We start from the raw sequence: 16,914 nt of genomic DNA on the forward strand, positions 1-16,914 counted from the left end.
GAGTTCTCATATATACTCTAACAGGGGGTTCATCAGACTCAGTATAGTATTCTCCTTGTTGCAGGAAATATTGCAGGGGAGCAATAGTTCAACAACTCCAAGTGTTTGTCTATCTAAGGGTCTCAATTTCTTCCATCATCAAATTGTCTTTTGCTTAATAGAAACGAGTCTAATTTCTTTTCTAACAGATAATCATCACTTTGCAAATTTGAGAAACCGAAGTTATGGTCAAATTTGTTGATCCTTAACTTCTTTCTTCTTCTATGTTGCTTCTACTCTTCCTTAGTAACGCTCTAACACTAGTTTTAGGATCATTGTGCAACATGAATGTGATAGTTCAATGCCATCGGTTGTTAGATACACAATCACCAATTACATGAAATGGAAGTGAGAAACAAAGAACAAGAAAAGAGCAAGGCACAAACAGAATGCAGGAAAAATGATTGAGCCAAAATAAAAACGTGGAACCGTCATATTAACACTACAACAACCCCACGTCATGTGGAGGGAGGTTCAACAGGAGCATAGGTGGTAAGTGCATGGCAGGGTGTCTATGGGTGATGAAATCCCTGGGATTCGACCCCTGCCCAGTCTGGACAGAATACCATTCGCTTACCATCTGTGCCAAGCCCAGGGGCTAAAAAAGGATTTAGCAAAAGATTGACTTTAATGTAGTCCAATGAGCTTCCCCATGTTCATGTCCACATAGATACAACAAACTCAAATACAAGAGACTATAGTTTAATGATAGTAATAAAAAAAAGGATAAAAAAGGATGAATATTAAAATTTTAGTGAATAAAAAAATACTATTCTCCTAGGGTGACTTGATCACTTGACAATGGTCTTGAAAGCTTACGAACCAAAGAAGACTTTTTAGAGTTAAATGAGTCAATTAGGTTTTAATCCCTTAATCTATCAAGAATTATGAAAATTTAAATAGAATAGCCCAAAAACGCAAATGATTAATAAAGAACGATAGCAATGATTTAAAGGGCTGATGTAGACTTAATTGAATAATATATGTGCATTTTTAAACTTTTAAAAGGTAAATTTGTTGATTGACTGCCTGATTGATTGACAAATGAGTGGTGTCAGTGAGCGACCAAATGGCAAAAAGCCAAAAACTCAAACAATGAGTTTCAATTTTAGAATTTTGCTTCCATAAATTCTTGTACGTGTTGTAAGGTTTGTACTAAGCTTCCAAAGATTAAAAGTGTTCCCAATTTGGTAATGGTTCAGATAGGAATTTGAGTCACAAAAGCACTTAACTTACATTAAAATATAAATAATATTACATCGTCAAAACCATGGTGTCTTTTTGAATTGGTTGGTGTAATATTTTACAATCTTTAGATATTCTCCAAGTCTCCAACAAATACACCTCAAGTATGAATTATTAGTTTATTTTAATTTTCATCAAACCCCAAATATCAAGACTTTGGTCTAATACATTGCATTCCGCTACAAAGAAACGGTTCTACCCTTTCTTTTATGAACCAAATAGTCTAGAATTTTAACAAATACACATATTTATCAGATCAAAGTCTCACATATCATATATAAGATTGTTTTGCGGCTTCTGGAGCATCAGATTAGGAACACCAGGTCTTGTTAGTAGGATACCTAGTAGCTAGTTTTGGAAGAGCACCGGGTCTGGTTGGATAAGCCTGGTAGATCAGCACCTAGAAAGGTCGATTGAAGATCAGTTAGGGTTGGCATTTGCATAGTGAATCAATCATGATTCACGGCTCCAATATCCTCCTACGCTTTGAGAGGGAATCAGTGATAACAACGAGAATTTCAAAAACAAAAACTAGATGATGAATCAGTTTTTTGCCGATAAATGGATAGTTGGTTGTAGGCTAAAATTCAAGTCCCAGAACCCAACCAAAGACTATCCAAAGTGCTGTCAAACTATATATAGACGAAAGGCGCATACTTTTGAATGACTTAATGACGAGCTTCTTGGTAGTCGGCGGCTGGGGAGGTGTAGCCTTCTTCCTAGATAGATTGGAAGCGACTCCCATGATAGAAACAGGGGATGAAGCCCCCGTTTTGAGCTCCTCCTGGTCTACGAGAATTGAGTCTTCCTCCTCCGCAGGTCGTGGAGGCACGTCGGTGCCAAAGTGGCGTTGGAGGCCGTTCTTCTCCTGGTCCAAGGAACAGGCTGCGACCTGTTGGGATTTAGCCTTCTTCATGGGGTTAGAGCAGTCGGGAGAAACCGGGGTGGTGCTGCAGGTTGCTCCGATACTGTGGTTGCTGTTCGTGGTGGTTCCGCCGCCGCCGCCGTCGCTGCTTCTGCTGCCAGAAAAAGGCCTCTTGTGTTGAGTCATCAATTGATCTCATGCAGTTAAGAGCATGTCGGACGCTAGAGCAATTGGGGGAGATCGAGACGGAGGAGAAGAGAAGCGAGGGCCTGCGCCTGGAGGAAGTAAGGCGAAGGCGTAGTAGAAGCGAGAGAAAGGGGCAGCGAGCGTTTTATTCGATCCCCTTTTATTGAATGGGATATTGGGATTTGGTTTGGAAAGAGGTCGAGCCATTTGGGTCCGGCGTGGCTCGAACAACTCGGTTGGTACATATAAAATAGACTATGAGTATATTTAACGTATTAAATTTTGAATTGAAATGTCATCCTATGCTATTAGTCCTTGTAATGTACATTACATGCTATTAATTTTATAATCTAGATTAAAAAAAATTATTATTTTTTTACTCAAATTATATTAGTACCAAATAAAAAATAATAAACTTTATAATCTGAACACTATATAATTCAATTACATTTTAAGTTCAATGTTTAATTAAAATTTAAATATTAATATATCTCTAATTCATTACCATAGCATATTTTATAATCTAATTATCTTTATAATCAAAGATTACATACATAGTATATAACTCACCCAATGTGATATTAATTACATTACAAATTTTATTATATTATAAATTTAATTACATTATCGCTAACTAAATACAATATAAAATTATAAACTTAATTACATTACCCCTAACCAAATATATCATAAGTGGTGCAAACTACTTACAGGAATAAATAACATAAATATTTTCATTTACTTTTTTTCACATATATATGTATCTTGTACACCCAGTCAGTAGACGATCATGGATGATTCTCTGTAAATCCGAACGCTCGAATCCTCCCAGATGCCCCGAGTCGCTAAAATCCACTCGGAGCACACGGCAGTGATCTGGACATCACCCATGAGTTGTCCACCCACCATATATATATATATATATAACAGAAACGAATATGAGAGCAAGAATCTGTTTCAAATTTGCACAGCAAAATGGCAACCTGGATGAAAAATACTGGTGGCACGCTCCCCATAAAAGCACAGACAAGGGGCAAAATGTATAGTTTCTATTTTGGAAACATGGAAGTGTACTTTCACAAACAAGCAAGCCTGTCAAGATCTTCAACACACATGTTTCTGTCCATTCTAAAAGAGGGTACGGTAATTTCATTACAATCCAAGACCAACGGTTCGACCATCTCTTCGACGAAGGCCTGCCGTATATTGCTTCTCCAAGTCGGTGTCGAGCTCCTCGCGTTTTTTTGCTTGGAGGCTTCCATCCTTTTCCACTTTGACGTCTGGAGCCACATTGCCCTTCACACCCTACAATTGGCCATAGCCAAAAAGGCAACCTCAGACTCTAAAAATGTGTTAGTACGGGATCGAGATTCTCTGTTAAATCGTTTTACAGATTGAAGACACTCTTGTAACATAAGATAAATCGAGGTTCTGACGACTACTTGCAAAAAGAGAACGTTAGAGATTACCATGAGTCTGTTGAACTTTTCCTGTCGATCCTGGTCCGAAAACAGATGAAGGTCCCAGCTACTGGAGGACTGAAGCATTTGCAAGTAAAACGAGATGCATCAGGATAACAACCTAAATCAACAGTTTGTCAATGAAATCAAAACATGAAATACCTCTTGAGAAGAGTCCTTTTTGTTACCCCAAAGTAGCTTTTTCTTTTGGTCAGTGGACAAGCATCCAACTCCTCCAAAACCTACAAGGTTCTTATTCACTGCAAAAGTATGAAGATAAGTAAGCATGGTAAGGAGATTCAAATAATTGAAATTTTGCAACTAGTCATGAAATCTAATAAGCATGGTCCAAGAAAAAGCTGCATTCTAAAAGCCGTATACTAATTTTAATAAATCTCCAAACGCCTTGAAGTTGAGTTCAATACACCATTATGTCTATGTACAATGTGACCCCACCACTTGAATAAAATCTTTTGATAACCAATCAAATGGACTTAAGTTTTTGGGCTAAGATAAGCTCAAGATCTCTGTTCAGTGATATATTTAGTGCCATAAATCACATCCAACATGCTTGAAGAATTATATACAGAATCTTGAGCACAAACGAGCCAGACTACCACATAATGAGAAACAAACATCCATCATAAATAATCAAATACAAATTAAAAATGCAAAGGGGGAATGTGCAGCCTCATTGTCATACATTGGATGCAGTTACAAAATTTGAGGATATTAAAATGACCAAGCAGATTATTGTTGTGAAAATATTCCAAGTAATTATTATAAAACTAGGATACTTACCTAGTTCAGCAGCTTTCATGGCAGCAAATTTTGCTGAACCAACAGTGTTAGCAGCTCCAGCATTCGTGTTTGTAGAATTGGTCTCACCAACAGGTTCAGAACTAGATAATGGCACTTCATCTACAAAGTAGTCAAATTTAGATTATTTGTCAACAGTCTGGCAGATTACGTGGGCAATGCATGCAGAAACATAGGAAGTGAATATATAGATTCTGTGAAGCACGAACCATGTGTTGCTGGACCACCTTTGACTTCTCTTGATGGAGAATTTTGACTTTTCTTGTCTGCATGTTTAGAGGCTTCATCTACATTTTTTTCTTGTTGACTAAACAAAGTTCTTCTCTCCCGTTTTTCATCTTCCCTTTCATGATATTTCCTCTTATGGTCCTCCTTTGCATGGTGCTCCTTGCTATTTGCAGTATCGTTTTTACAAACTGGGGGGCTCCTGCGATAGGTACTTCTGTAGTCGTGTGATTCTCTCTTCCTATAACGGTCCTGCTCTGAATCATAATGTTGATTTAACTTTCTTCGGGCATCAATTTTTTCAAAACCTTTATCATACTCTCTTTCCTTATCCTTTTTCCTATCCTCTGCAATCTTGGTGTATCTGCCAGATAGTCTCTCAACTCTTGTATAGTCAGAATCCCTGTCATTCCTTCCATACCTGGATGGCCGTTGGTAATTCTTATCATTCTCATCAATTTGTCTGTCATGCTTGCTGTAAGCATCACGCCTTTTGTATTCATGGGAATTGGAATATGAATATTTCTCATTGTGCTTTTGGGACTCATGGCCTCTACTAGGCCTGTTTCGAGTAGAATGGGAATCCCTTTCTGACTCTCTTCCAGCATCATTCCTCCGCTGATCCGAAGACATCCGTGTAAGATTATCCTTGGGAGGTAGTGGACTGCGACTGCGCTCATATCTTGGACTTCCTATCAGTTATTATAACACAAAAATGGGATCATACTCACATATGTAAAACATAGACATTCATAGCATTCTAGCCTTCTTAGACAACAAATCAGTAGATGCAGAAATGAAGCAACATCTAAGACTTGTTTTAGGGGGTTAATTAATAAAATGCCATGCAAGTTCGAAGAGTCAAATAAAAGACAATACTTAGTGAAAGTTGAGGATTTGGGTATCAGCGAAAGGGAGAGAGAGAGAGACAAGGTTAGTTAAAATTCAGTCCAGAACATTGTTCTAGTCATTCTTCAGTTGAGCAGGCAAGTTGAACTAATTAGTTATCCTCGACTTCTTTATGAAGATAGCTGTCTTGTGGATTTGTATCATGAGTATCACACATTTAGGAAAACCTAGTCTACTCTCTTAAGAAGATCAAAATTCAAGAGCCATTCATCCACCAAGGTTTCAAGAATTGCTAACTCAAGTTTCAATTTTCAATGAGTAGAATGTCTTCAATGGAAAAAGCAGTGAATGATTACCAATGTGGGGCTAAATGAAACACCAAACCTACTAACCCTTAGGCGCTTGGCACAACTTCAGGAAATATAAGGATCTATGAAGAATTTACATGTACTGTTCAAGATTCTGGTAGCTAGTACCTTTATTGTGTCTCCACCTTCTGTAAAAGTATGTTTCATAAGTATTTGCCACCAATGTTTCATAAGTATTTGCAGCAAAATGGGCATAGCTGAGTTGGTAGACTTGTATCAATGGGCAAGGGATCGAGTCGTGGCTGCGGCAAAATAACCCTCCCACTTACATTATGTTTGGATGGGGTGAGGGAAGGTTCATTAACGGAATGGGAATGGAAAGGAAGTATTTAGTTTCCCCTTGTTTGGGAGGAATGGAAGGTTAATTAACACAACATGTGTTACCTTGTTTGGGAGAAAAGAAAAGGAAATGAAGGTTAAACATATAAAATTACAAAATTATCCTCACAAATAAATCATCATAAATTTATTTTAGAATAAATTTAATCCAATTAATAATAATATTAATAAGTTAGAAAATATATATATAATAAATAGTTTTTTATAATTTTAAAATAATTTTAGATATCTCATTTAAATTAGAAATTAATTGAAATAATTAATTAAAAATTTAATTTAAAACCTAACTCTGCCTTGCTCTCCTCTCCTCTCCTCTCGCCTGCACGGCGCACTCCTCTCTCCCGCGTGACCCACTCGCCACCTGCCCCTTCCCCATTGAGCAGAGAACAGCTGTTGCCGGTGTCTCCTTGCCACCGACACCGCCTCCTCGAGCACGCTCTCGCCGTCATGCATCACCTCCGCTATTGCTACCCGTCGAGAGAGCCTCGATCATCTCCTCCTCCTCAAGCTCTGGTATAGGATAATATTGAAAGAAATTTTATTTGTGTTCCCTTTCCCCTTCCTTACACTCTGATTTGGAGTGCAAGAAATTCAGCCTCTTTTCCCCTTCGCAAGGTTAAGACTTACCCTTCCTTCCCCTTTATCTCATTAACTCACTCCTTCCCACACGAGGTTAAAAGTTCTCCTTTCCCTTTTCCTCCCCTTCCCCCCTCTTCCCTCACCTCCTCACAAACAGAGGATTAGCGGGTCATTCAATAATTTACTACCTCCCTTCATCTTACCATGGGACCGACAATGAGGGTGCTTGGCCTGAGCATTATCACATTTTTGCATCAATGTTTCAGAAGTATTCTTCTAAATGATTATCTATTATCCAATTATGCTCGCTACACACTTACCTCCATTTCTTAATATTCTTCAATGGTAAAAGCTGCTTAATTTGACTAAACAAAATATATAATCACTCCTAAGAATTTCTTCAACCAAGGAAATTTTTACAGGTGGAGGAATCACAATAAGTTACTACCAGAAGACAACTAAAGCTATTCATAATCTCCAGCAACCACTTCGAACATTGTCCTAAATCTTCTTAAACAGTGCAGACTGTAGATATCAATTTTAAACAATCAATAAGATGTATTTTACATTCTAGCATCTTCTGCAAAAATAAAAAAACTGTCAAAAACATTAATGAAACAAACTCAACAATTCTCTTGACAACATTTTGCAATTCAATTTTTTGAAGTAGCTGAAGTTGGATTACTAACCACCAGATGAAGATGAATCTGATCTACCAAGAGGTGAATGGCGGCGATACTTCCTACCAGCAGCATCACTTGTGAGCTTTCTAAAAGATGGCTTCACATCTAAGTTTTCAGATAACGATTTGGGTGAGGGATCCTCCATTAAACCAGTACCTAGACAATTTGTAGCTTTTTATAGTCATCTGAACTCAAGTTGAAGAAGCAATGATTTAAAACCCAGGAAAAAGGAACCACAGATACCAAAGAAAAGCACATACAATACAACATATTTTGAGGACATAATTATTTCGATCACATACGATACTAGACATTTGAGGGCATTAATTATTTCAGTCAAGGTTTATAAAATGTATGCTTGCAGGACACAATGCCGCATATATAGCCATACATAAGAGATTATTTAACATTAATTTGAACACAAAAGAATAATTCAAATAATTATCATGAAATTGATCCAACTGAACAGAATATAAAATAATAGTTTATACCACATAAGGATTAGTGAAGAAGTACAAATCTTCATCATCATCTAGCTGTGTTCATGCTAACTACTTGGGGTTGACTATGAGATCATTGCCAACTAGTAATATTTAACTGTATTGATTTTTTTATTACATTGACTAACTATAAAATCTGTCTTTGAACATGTTTGTACCTTCTCAACATTTTTCTCTTATTTTATCAAGTATTGGAGGAACATGGGATAAGATGGTATCAAAGTTGAAAAAAGTAACTAAGAGTGTACTTGGTGAGTCAAAGAGATATGCACCGCTAAGTAAAAAATCTTGGTGGTAGAATGAGAAAGTACAAGAGAAAGTGAAGGAAAAACGAAAATCTTATAAGGAATTATATATTTATAAGAACGAGGAAAACTTAAAAAAATATACAATTCCAAGAAAGAAGCTAAGAAAGTAGTTAGTGAAGAAAAAAATGAAACTTTTGAACGATTATATCAAAATTTGGATACAAAAGAAGGGGAAAGAGACATTTATAGAATAGCTAAAGTGAGAGAAAGGAAAACAAGAGATCTTAGCTAAATAAAATGTATTAAAGATGAATGTAATAGGGTATTAGTAAACAATGGAGAAATAAAAGAGCAGTGAAAGAGGTATTTTCATCAACTTTTTAATGAAGGTTTAGGTGACCAACTTAACTTAGGTAATTTAAGTAGGTCAAATGAGCATAGAAATTTTAATTTTTATCGTAAAATTCAACCTTCATAAGTAAAACAAACTTTAAATGAAATGCACAATGGAAAAGTCGTTGGACCACATGATATTTCGATAAAGGTATGGAAGTGCTTAGGAAAACAAGGTATTGAATGACTTACAAAATTATTTAACATGATATTGAAAACGAAAAAAGTGTCTGATCAATGGAGGATAAGTACTCTAGTTCCCTTATATAAGAACAAGGGAGACGTACAAAATTGTGCAAATTATAGGGGTATTAAACTAATGAATCATACTATGAAACTTTGGGAAAAAGTAATAGAAAAAAAATTAAGGAGACCACAGTGATAGAAAATCAATTTGGATTCATGCCTGGAAGGTCGACAATAGAAGCTATACATCTTCTTAGACAATTAATTAAAAAATATTGGGAGCAAAAACAAGATCTACACATGGTATTACTTAGAAAAAGCTTATGATAAAGTCCCAAGAGAAATTATATAAAGAATTTTAGAAAAGAGAGGTGTTAGCCCGACCCCACCTAGTGGGAAAAGGCTTGGTTGTTGTTGTTGTTGTTGTAGAGGTGTTAGCGTAATATATATTGAACTAATTAAGGATATGTACGAGGATGTAACGATCAGAGTAAAAACTTCAGGTGGAGTAACTGAAGCATTTCAAATAAAGAAAGGGTTACATCAAGGATCAACTCTAAGTCTCTATCTTTTTACACTAATTATGGACGAACTCACTGCACACATTCAAGACACAGTATCGTGGTGCATGTTGTTTGAAGATGATATTATTTTGGTAGATGAAACACGTGAAGGAGTAAATGCTAAACTAGAATCTTGGAGGGAAACACTAGAAGGGAAAAGTTTTAAACATAGTAGATTAAAGACAGAATATATGGAATTTAAGTTTAGCAATATTAGAAATAATGAAACAATTGTTAAGATAAGAGAGGACGAGTTGCCCGAAACCGAGAGATTTAAATATTTAGGATCATTTTTGCAAAACAATAGAGGGATTGAGAGAGATGTCTTACATAGAATACAAGCAGAATGGGTGAAATGGAGGGGAACGTCGAGTGTTTTATGTGACCGTAAAGTACCTCTTAAACTTAAAGGTAAGTTCTATAAAATCGCAGTTAGACTTGCTATGTTATATGAAGCTGAATGTTGGGCTATGACTCGAGCACATGAGCAAAAGATGAGAGTTACAGAGATGAGGATGTTAAGGTGGATGTGTGGACATACGAAGATGGACAAAATAAGAAATGAGAGCACTAGAGAGAAAGTCGGAATTGCATCTATTGAGGAAAAACTCCGAGAGACACGTTTAAGATAGTATGGACATGTACTTAGACGACCAATAAATGTTCCAGTTAGGCGATGTGAAATTATGATAAACATGCATATTAAACGAGGAAGAGGAAGATAAAAAAGACTTGGTTAGCAACAATAAAACAAGATAAAATTTATTTAAATATAGATGATGATATAATAGGAGATGGAGCTCAATGGCGTAAAATGATTCATACAACCGACCCCATCTAGTAGGAAAAGGCTTAGTTGTTGTTTTTGTTGTATCAAGTATTGGAGGAGCAGTTAATTGTTCTCAAACATTAGTATCTTTATTTTATTTTTCCTAATAACTCCTCACATCCATTTTAACCTTTTGTCTCTGTCCATTAACTTTTTGTACATAAATTATGGCATACTGTATCACAATCTTATTAAATTTCCTTAAAACTAATGAGGACATGATGGTCGCACGACATTTCAAAGACTCTTCATTTCAACCACCTACTTTTATATGAATAATGAAATCATCATCAATATTTCCTCCATTATAATTTTACCACTCATTCTTTTCATATTATTGGAATATATATAGAATCGGTTCCACTTATCTAAAAAAGTGTCAAATTTCTAAACGTTTTCCACAATTTAAGTTTTGAATTTAATCTAACTACAATCTCATTAATTAACACACATCATGTGCAAATAACCTATACAATAAACAATACTTACAACCATACAAGATCATTTGTCACTCCTAGTGGCTCTAGCATTAGTAACAACATTATCATACATATCCTTAGTCAAGTTAATATGATTAGTAGATATTCTTTGTTTTCTAAAACCCATCACAATTGTTATCTTGGGACTCCACCATAAACTTTCCAAATCACTAAAATATCATATGTAAAACCTCCTTTTTCTCAAATTTTTTCCCTTAGTCACCTTATTAAATAAATAAAATTGATAGTTAATCTTAAAACATGAACCAAATTAATTTTCAGAAATGATTATCTTATCGTCTTCTCCACTTAACAACACTTTACTGAAGTTTCACGGTTTGATTAATTCTTGATATCTCTAAAATTTGAACAACAATATACATCATACTTATTTTATAAAAAGGTAATAAAAAAAAATCCTCCATTCTTTATGCACCTTATTAATTATCAAAGTTGTATTGAATAACTTAGTCAATCAAATTACACATTGTTCTCCTAATCTCTTCCAAACTTCAACAGAATTGGCACTCAAACCTACACTGTAACCTAACTTTATTTTCTTTAAAGAATTGTTAACCTCACTTTAACTGATATTAAAATCAAATACATAATTCCTAAATTTGCAAAACAACTTCAGTCAATAAAATCAAATTATATGTAGAATTTTCATTAAATAGTTTAGAATAAATAATTTCTTCATCTTTATTGAATTGTGATATGACAAAAGCTTTTAGATTTTAATATTTTAGGCATTTACATACCTAACTCTCTCAAATTTTATTCTCTAGATTTTACAGTTTGATAAATATCTTCCCCTATTCTTAGTTCTTAGATTATCATAGAACCTATTTTAAGGTTTAAAACTTTGTTATGTTTACAACTTTTTGCCACAGTTTTAGCTACATTAGATTCTTTTCTTTCTACAATGTTTGCAACATTTAACTAATGAATTCTTAAACTAATAGTCTTTCGTACCTCGTACCTCGCACCTCCACCAACTTTCCGTAAATCCAATTTCTACTTTCAACATCTTATTATTATTGTGCCTAAAATTTCCAATCTAGTTCTTTTAGAAATAGAAACAAATTAAAAATAAATTTAGTAGGATGAATCAATAAAAGATTAAAGCAATATAAATAGGTATGATTATATGCATATGGAAGTTTGTGACCAATTTTTAACAATTTTTCTACGGGTTAGTGTATACCACGACCTCAAGAGCCAAAAAGATCATATAATGACAACTTCAGTTATATTTTATCGAACAATTATGAGTCCAAGTTTTTCTAGCATAGATGCATCAGGTTTATACTAGCAAAAAACTTCAATCAGGTCTTGAAAGCCAAGAAGTTGACAGTCAAAAAGAATATATAATCACTAACATAAAGTAAAAATATCTAATCTACCAGCGTTTGATCCCATTAGTCCTTTACAATGTTGGTAAGGCTGGTTAGCAGATAGAAAGAGTAAACATGGGCATGCCTAAAAATATACATGTAACAGGCGAGCAGCTTGTCTAAGTGCAAAGTCAAAATCACACAAGGCCAATAGTTACTCATAAGAACCAAAGCTAAACTGGAAAAAAAAGGAAGTAAATGAGAATCCTCCTACTGTTAGTCTCGAAGAATTCAGAAGCGAAACAAAACCAGTGACTTTTATATTAAAAATACCTTTTCCCAGACGCAGATGCAGTATTCTTGTCAAGGAAGAGGGCAATCGTGTATTTCAAGAACCGTAATTTTATCAAGACTCAAGAGCCCGAAATCATAACTGATCTAGCAGAAAAAAGATAAAGATATGCGATAACGAAATTCATCCCCTAATCGACAACACCATCAAATCAGGAGCACAAGCACGACAATAAACATGACGAATCGATTAAGATATGTACCGACTAACAATTGTTACCTTATCGAAGCGGAAATCAAAGAGACTATTTTGCGTCCTTGACTCTCTAGGGTTGAATCCCTCAGGGCTCGTGGCGAAATTGGAAGAGGAAACAATGTAAATGAACCGGCTCTGTCGGGAAACAATGAACTCGGGCTGTGAACCAGATGATTTTCAATATATTAACGGCCCGCGGCCCACTAAATTTCAGCTAGCCACAAGAAACTTAGGATTGATTTAGATTATCAAGGGGAGAACTTTTCATTTGGCTTAGGGTGGAAAAGAGTTAAATACTATATATGTTGATGTTTTAAATTGGTGAAAAATGTTCAAAATGTGAATTAAGATATATAAAAAATAACTTCAATGAAAATGTGGATACTTCTACTTTGGAAAAAATTAAGGCAAGTGGATTAACTTATATTAAATCACACCATCAAAATGACTCGGTCAAATCTTACTTTTCAAAGTTATATGTGATAAAAGGTAATTTGTTCACCGTTAATATCCCTACTAATTTATTTCTAGGCCAACACGGATGAGTAAATTACATGTAACTATTAGCCATTAGTACAGATGACTAAGGTAAAAAGGAAGATATATTCAAACGTATCGAATTTTGATTTTAATATCTCATATAATAATATCCTATATCTTAACCATCATTTCATCTTAAGAGAACTATTTTTCATAATTCCTCATGGAAGAATTTTTTGAGAAATTGATCGTGATTCTAATACATGCATAGTACCTTCCAAAAAGATATAAATTTGTTTCACTACTTATTATACGTAGTATTGACAATGATTCTAATAAAAACATCTCTAACAAGATGATGAAATTTAAATATTTCCACTATCCAAGTAAAAACTTATAATATATATATTTTGAGAGATTGAAAAGAGCATAATCTCATCAAAAGGTTCTATACATTTGTCTATATGAAAAAATTTCATAATTAGGAATCCCACCATTTTGATTGATTTTTTTTTCACCATTTTTCGTTACGAATATTACTGGAGACCATTTACTTTAAGATAAATTATATATATCAAGAGTGGAAATCCAAGACCTAATTTGTATTAAAACTAGATGATTGCATTCATGTGTGAGTGTAACTTGTACCCAACAAATGCTACCGATTAAGGTAATCCTCACATGATCACCTAAAAAAATAGCTATTTAATTTGGTATCATTTTAATCCCCTTTTAAACAAATTTATCGTGTATATATATAATATAGTTTACACAATGAATTTATACCCAAACAATATTGATCTTATCCGGAATCTGAGTCAGACAAAGGTCGGATGAGTTGTCGTTGGTGTTGTCAAAGAGGCGACTAGGACACCCTTCTCGTATGCGCCTACAAGAACAGCCCCCCATATGGCGTTGATGGACAACGATGACTAAGATGACGGTATTTGAGCTCTGCGCACACTCAGCCAAGCACACGGAACGTTAGAGGCCAGAAATTAGGAAAAAAAGTTCCCCAAATAGGCCCTCCGACGATCAAGTCAGATACTTTTTCGCTAGAAGAACAGTGTCCGAAGGAGAAAGAAAAGTAGAAGACAAATGTAAATGTGCGAGAGAGCGTACCTGCATATGGGAGAGGACCTCCCTTTTAATATGACAGTGCGTACCTTTGGAGCCTGACTGATGTCAGGGAATGTCGGGTGTTAGGACATGTCTGATGATGGAGGACGTGTGGCACCCTCTTGTGGACTGGAAGAATGTTCCATTCACATATGACTACAGACCATTGGAATATTCCCTAATATATAGTAGTTCTTCCCTGACAGACAGTTACGATTCCCTGACCTTGTTGTTGTGTAGCGCCTTCTGTCCTGCCCGGGCATGACTAGGGGCAGCTTGGGATGATCTGTCAAGTATAACACCTGACCTAAGTCTTAAGGGGCAGGGAGAGCTATGATGAGATCGCTCAAGCGCTGACCGGGAGTTGGCCTACTCAGAGAACCAGGTCTGGGTATGACCGAGCTATGAAAACCCGACCAGTCGGAGTGGGTTAGACATCACCCCGATTACACATTCTGATTCAGATCTGGGATCCTGATTTGTAAGACCTGATAGGGCATCCTGCGTCTGGCGACACTAGGCGGTCCTACCTCTTCATTCCCTAGCTGCTGACTGCCACGCCCTCTTGATTATTGATTATCACGTCCTCCTGACTGTTGACTGCCACGTCCTCTTGACTGTTGATTGTCACATCCCCTTGACTTCTGAGTGTCATGTCTCCTTAACTATTGACAGTCACATCCCCTTGACTTCTGACTATCACGTCTCCTTGACTCCCAATGACTAGGCCCTACCATTATGCATCGTATCACAAGTCTCCCCCCAAGTATAGTCGAAGGAGGCTCAGGTTCAACTAGACCCAGTCCCTAGCTTCATTTACTTCACCACGACAACTACACATGTTGCTCCTTTCCTTCTTAGCGCTCTCCTTCTTTATGCCGATCTCGAGGGGTGGTTAAGGAAGGTTCTACTTGTTGATATAACTCGCTCGAGAGCGAGAGTGTAAAAAGCTGACCTATTAGCTATTAAGTATGAGAGTATGCTTGCTTATAACTCGCGCTGGGGTGAGAGTCTGGAATTTTGATCGAGAGATCGATGGGCGTGAGAGTATGCTCACTTATAATTTGCACTGGGGCGAGACTCTAGAATCCCGACCAAGAGGTCGTTGGCCGTGAGAATGTACTCACTTATAACTCGTGCTGGGGAGAGAGTCTGGAATCCCGACCGAGGGTCGTTGGACATGAGAGAATGCTCACTTATAACTCGCGCTGGGGTGAGAGTCTGGATGCGTGAAAGCATGGTCACTTATAACTGGTGTTGGGGCTAGGATCTGGAATCCCGACCGAAAGGTCATTGGATATGAAAGCAGACTCACTTATAACTTGCGTTGGGGCTAGAGTCTGGAATCCCGACCAAGAGGTCGTTGGACGTGAGAGTAGGTTCACTTATAACTCGCGCTGGATTGAGAGTCTGGAATCTCGACCAAGAGGTCATTGGGCGTAAGAGCAGACTCACTTATAACTCGCGTTGGGGCGAGAGTCTAGAATCCCGACCAAAAGATCGTTGGACGTGAGAGCATGCTCACTTATAACTCTTCAGAAGCAGTGGGAGGTAGCCAAGGCTACCCTTAAGTCTTTTCAGGCGGACCTCTTTAAGGCCCGGGATAAGGCCACCATGACACATCAAGAGCTAGCTATGGTTCGAGTTGATGCAGACAAGGCCAAGGGCGAGCTGAAAGACTATTAAGCCGGTGAGGCTGCTCGTCTAGAAGCTTACAAGGATGCCTTCATTGCTTCCAAAGAATTTGGAGCCAAGATAGGCAGTCTCATTGACCAGATGGTTTGCTATGACGGTGTGGGGGCCCTGCTGCAGCTTTACAAGAAAGCTTTTCTTCAGTCAGCCCCTCTTGATGACTTCTTGGACCGAACTCGCCTTCTCCGAGAGCTTCCGGATGAAGCTTTTCCCTCGTTTGACTAACCCAGGTCCACTTGTAATTACCTTTTTTGCAACATAAGACTCTAAACTTCTTGGTAATTGTGAGTACGATACATTATGAAGTTTTGTGTAAATGAACTTGTTGTCCGTGTGTGGTGTGGTAATCAACTAACTACAAAGTCCAATTAAGCCCCTTGGGCCCCTTCTCTGGCTCTGTAAATTGGTTGAGTGCTGACAACTTGCGTAAAAAGACTAGATAGCTTATTACCCGAGCGGGCATTATCCAGGGTCATTGCCCCGATCGGGCACTGCTTCCCCTTTCCCACTCTATCTCCCCGACCAAGTTAGCCTGACCAGGTTAACTAATAGAGCTACTTGATTGGTCCCGAATCATCGCGACAAGTAATGATTGTTGGGTCTTTTTATCTGCCTACATTGGAACTATAAGAGCCTAGTCCATTTATGAGATCATAAAGGCGCCCACTCTAGTTTTTCCATGTGTCTTTTGCTGTGACCTTTTCTGACAAGACTTTTCTTGCATGATTTACAAGGGCAATTGGATGGCCCACCTTATTCCTATGCGCACGATTAATGTTAGCTTCCCAATTCACAAGTCTAGGATCGACACTGATGTCGAGGCCCTCTGTGTTCCCCTTAACAGCTATAAATATCCTCCTTCTACCTTTCCCCTGAACCTCTTG

At 37.0% G+C, this 16,914-nt stretch overlaps 2 protein-coding genes across 2 annotated transcripts in view; both read right to left on the bottom strand.

Annotated features, from left to right (window-relative positions):
* Window positions 1-2,480, bottom strand: part of LOC122052457 (cullin-4-like) — a 49,026-nt gene extending 46,546 nt beyond the window's left edge. Inside the window, exon 1 of the mRNA XM_042613990.1 lies at window positions 1,942-2,480. Within this exon, the coding sequence (XP_042469924.1) occupies window positions 1,942-2,335 (394 nt within the window). The 5' untranslated portion in view covers window positions 2,336-2,480. The remainder of the gene's footprint in view (window positions 1-1,941) is intronic.
* Window positions 2,481-3,364: 884 nt separating this feature from the next.
* LOC122052461 (arginine/serine-rich coiled-coil protein 2-like) lies at window positions 3,365-12,918 on the bottom strand. Its single transcript, XM_042613993.1, has 7 exons — window positions 12,764-12,918; window positions 7,664-7,813; window positions 4,824-5,531; window positions 4,597-4,716; window positions 3,958-4,055; window positions 3,805-3,873; window positions 3,365-3,640 (listed from the first exon to the last, which is right to left on the bottom strand). Exons 2-7 carry the CDS (start codon window positions 7,800-7,802, stop codon window positions 3,488-3,490), a joined length of 1,287 nt encoding a protein of 428 aa, XP_042469927.1. The 5' UTR covers window positions 7,803-7,813; window positions 12,764-12,918; the 3' UTR covers window positions 3,365-3,487.
* Between the last annotated feature and the right edge of the window lie 3,996 nt (window positions 12,919-16,914).

This window comes from Zingiber officinale, chromosome 3A (assembly GCF_018446385.1).
Source record: "Zingiber officinale cultivar Zhangliang chromosome 3A, Zo_v1.1, whole genome shotgun sequence".
Classification (NCBI taxonomy): Eukaryota; Viridiplantae; Streptophyta; class Magnoliopsida; order Zingiberales; family Zingiberaceae; genus Zingiber; species Zingiber officinale.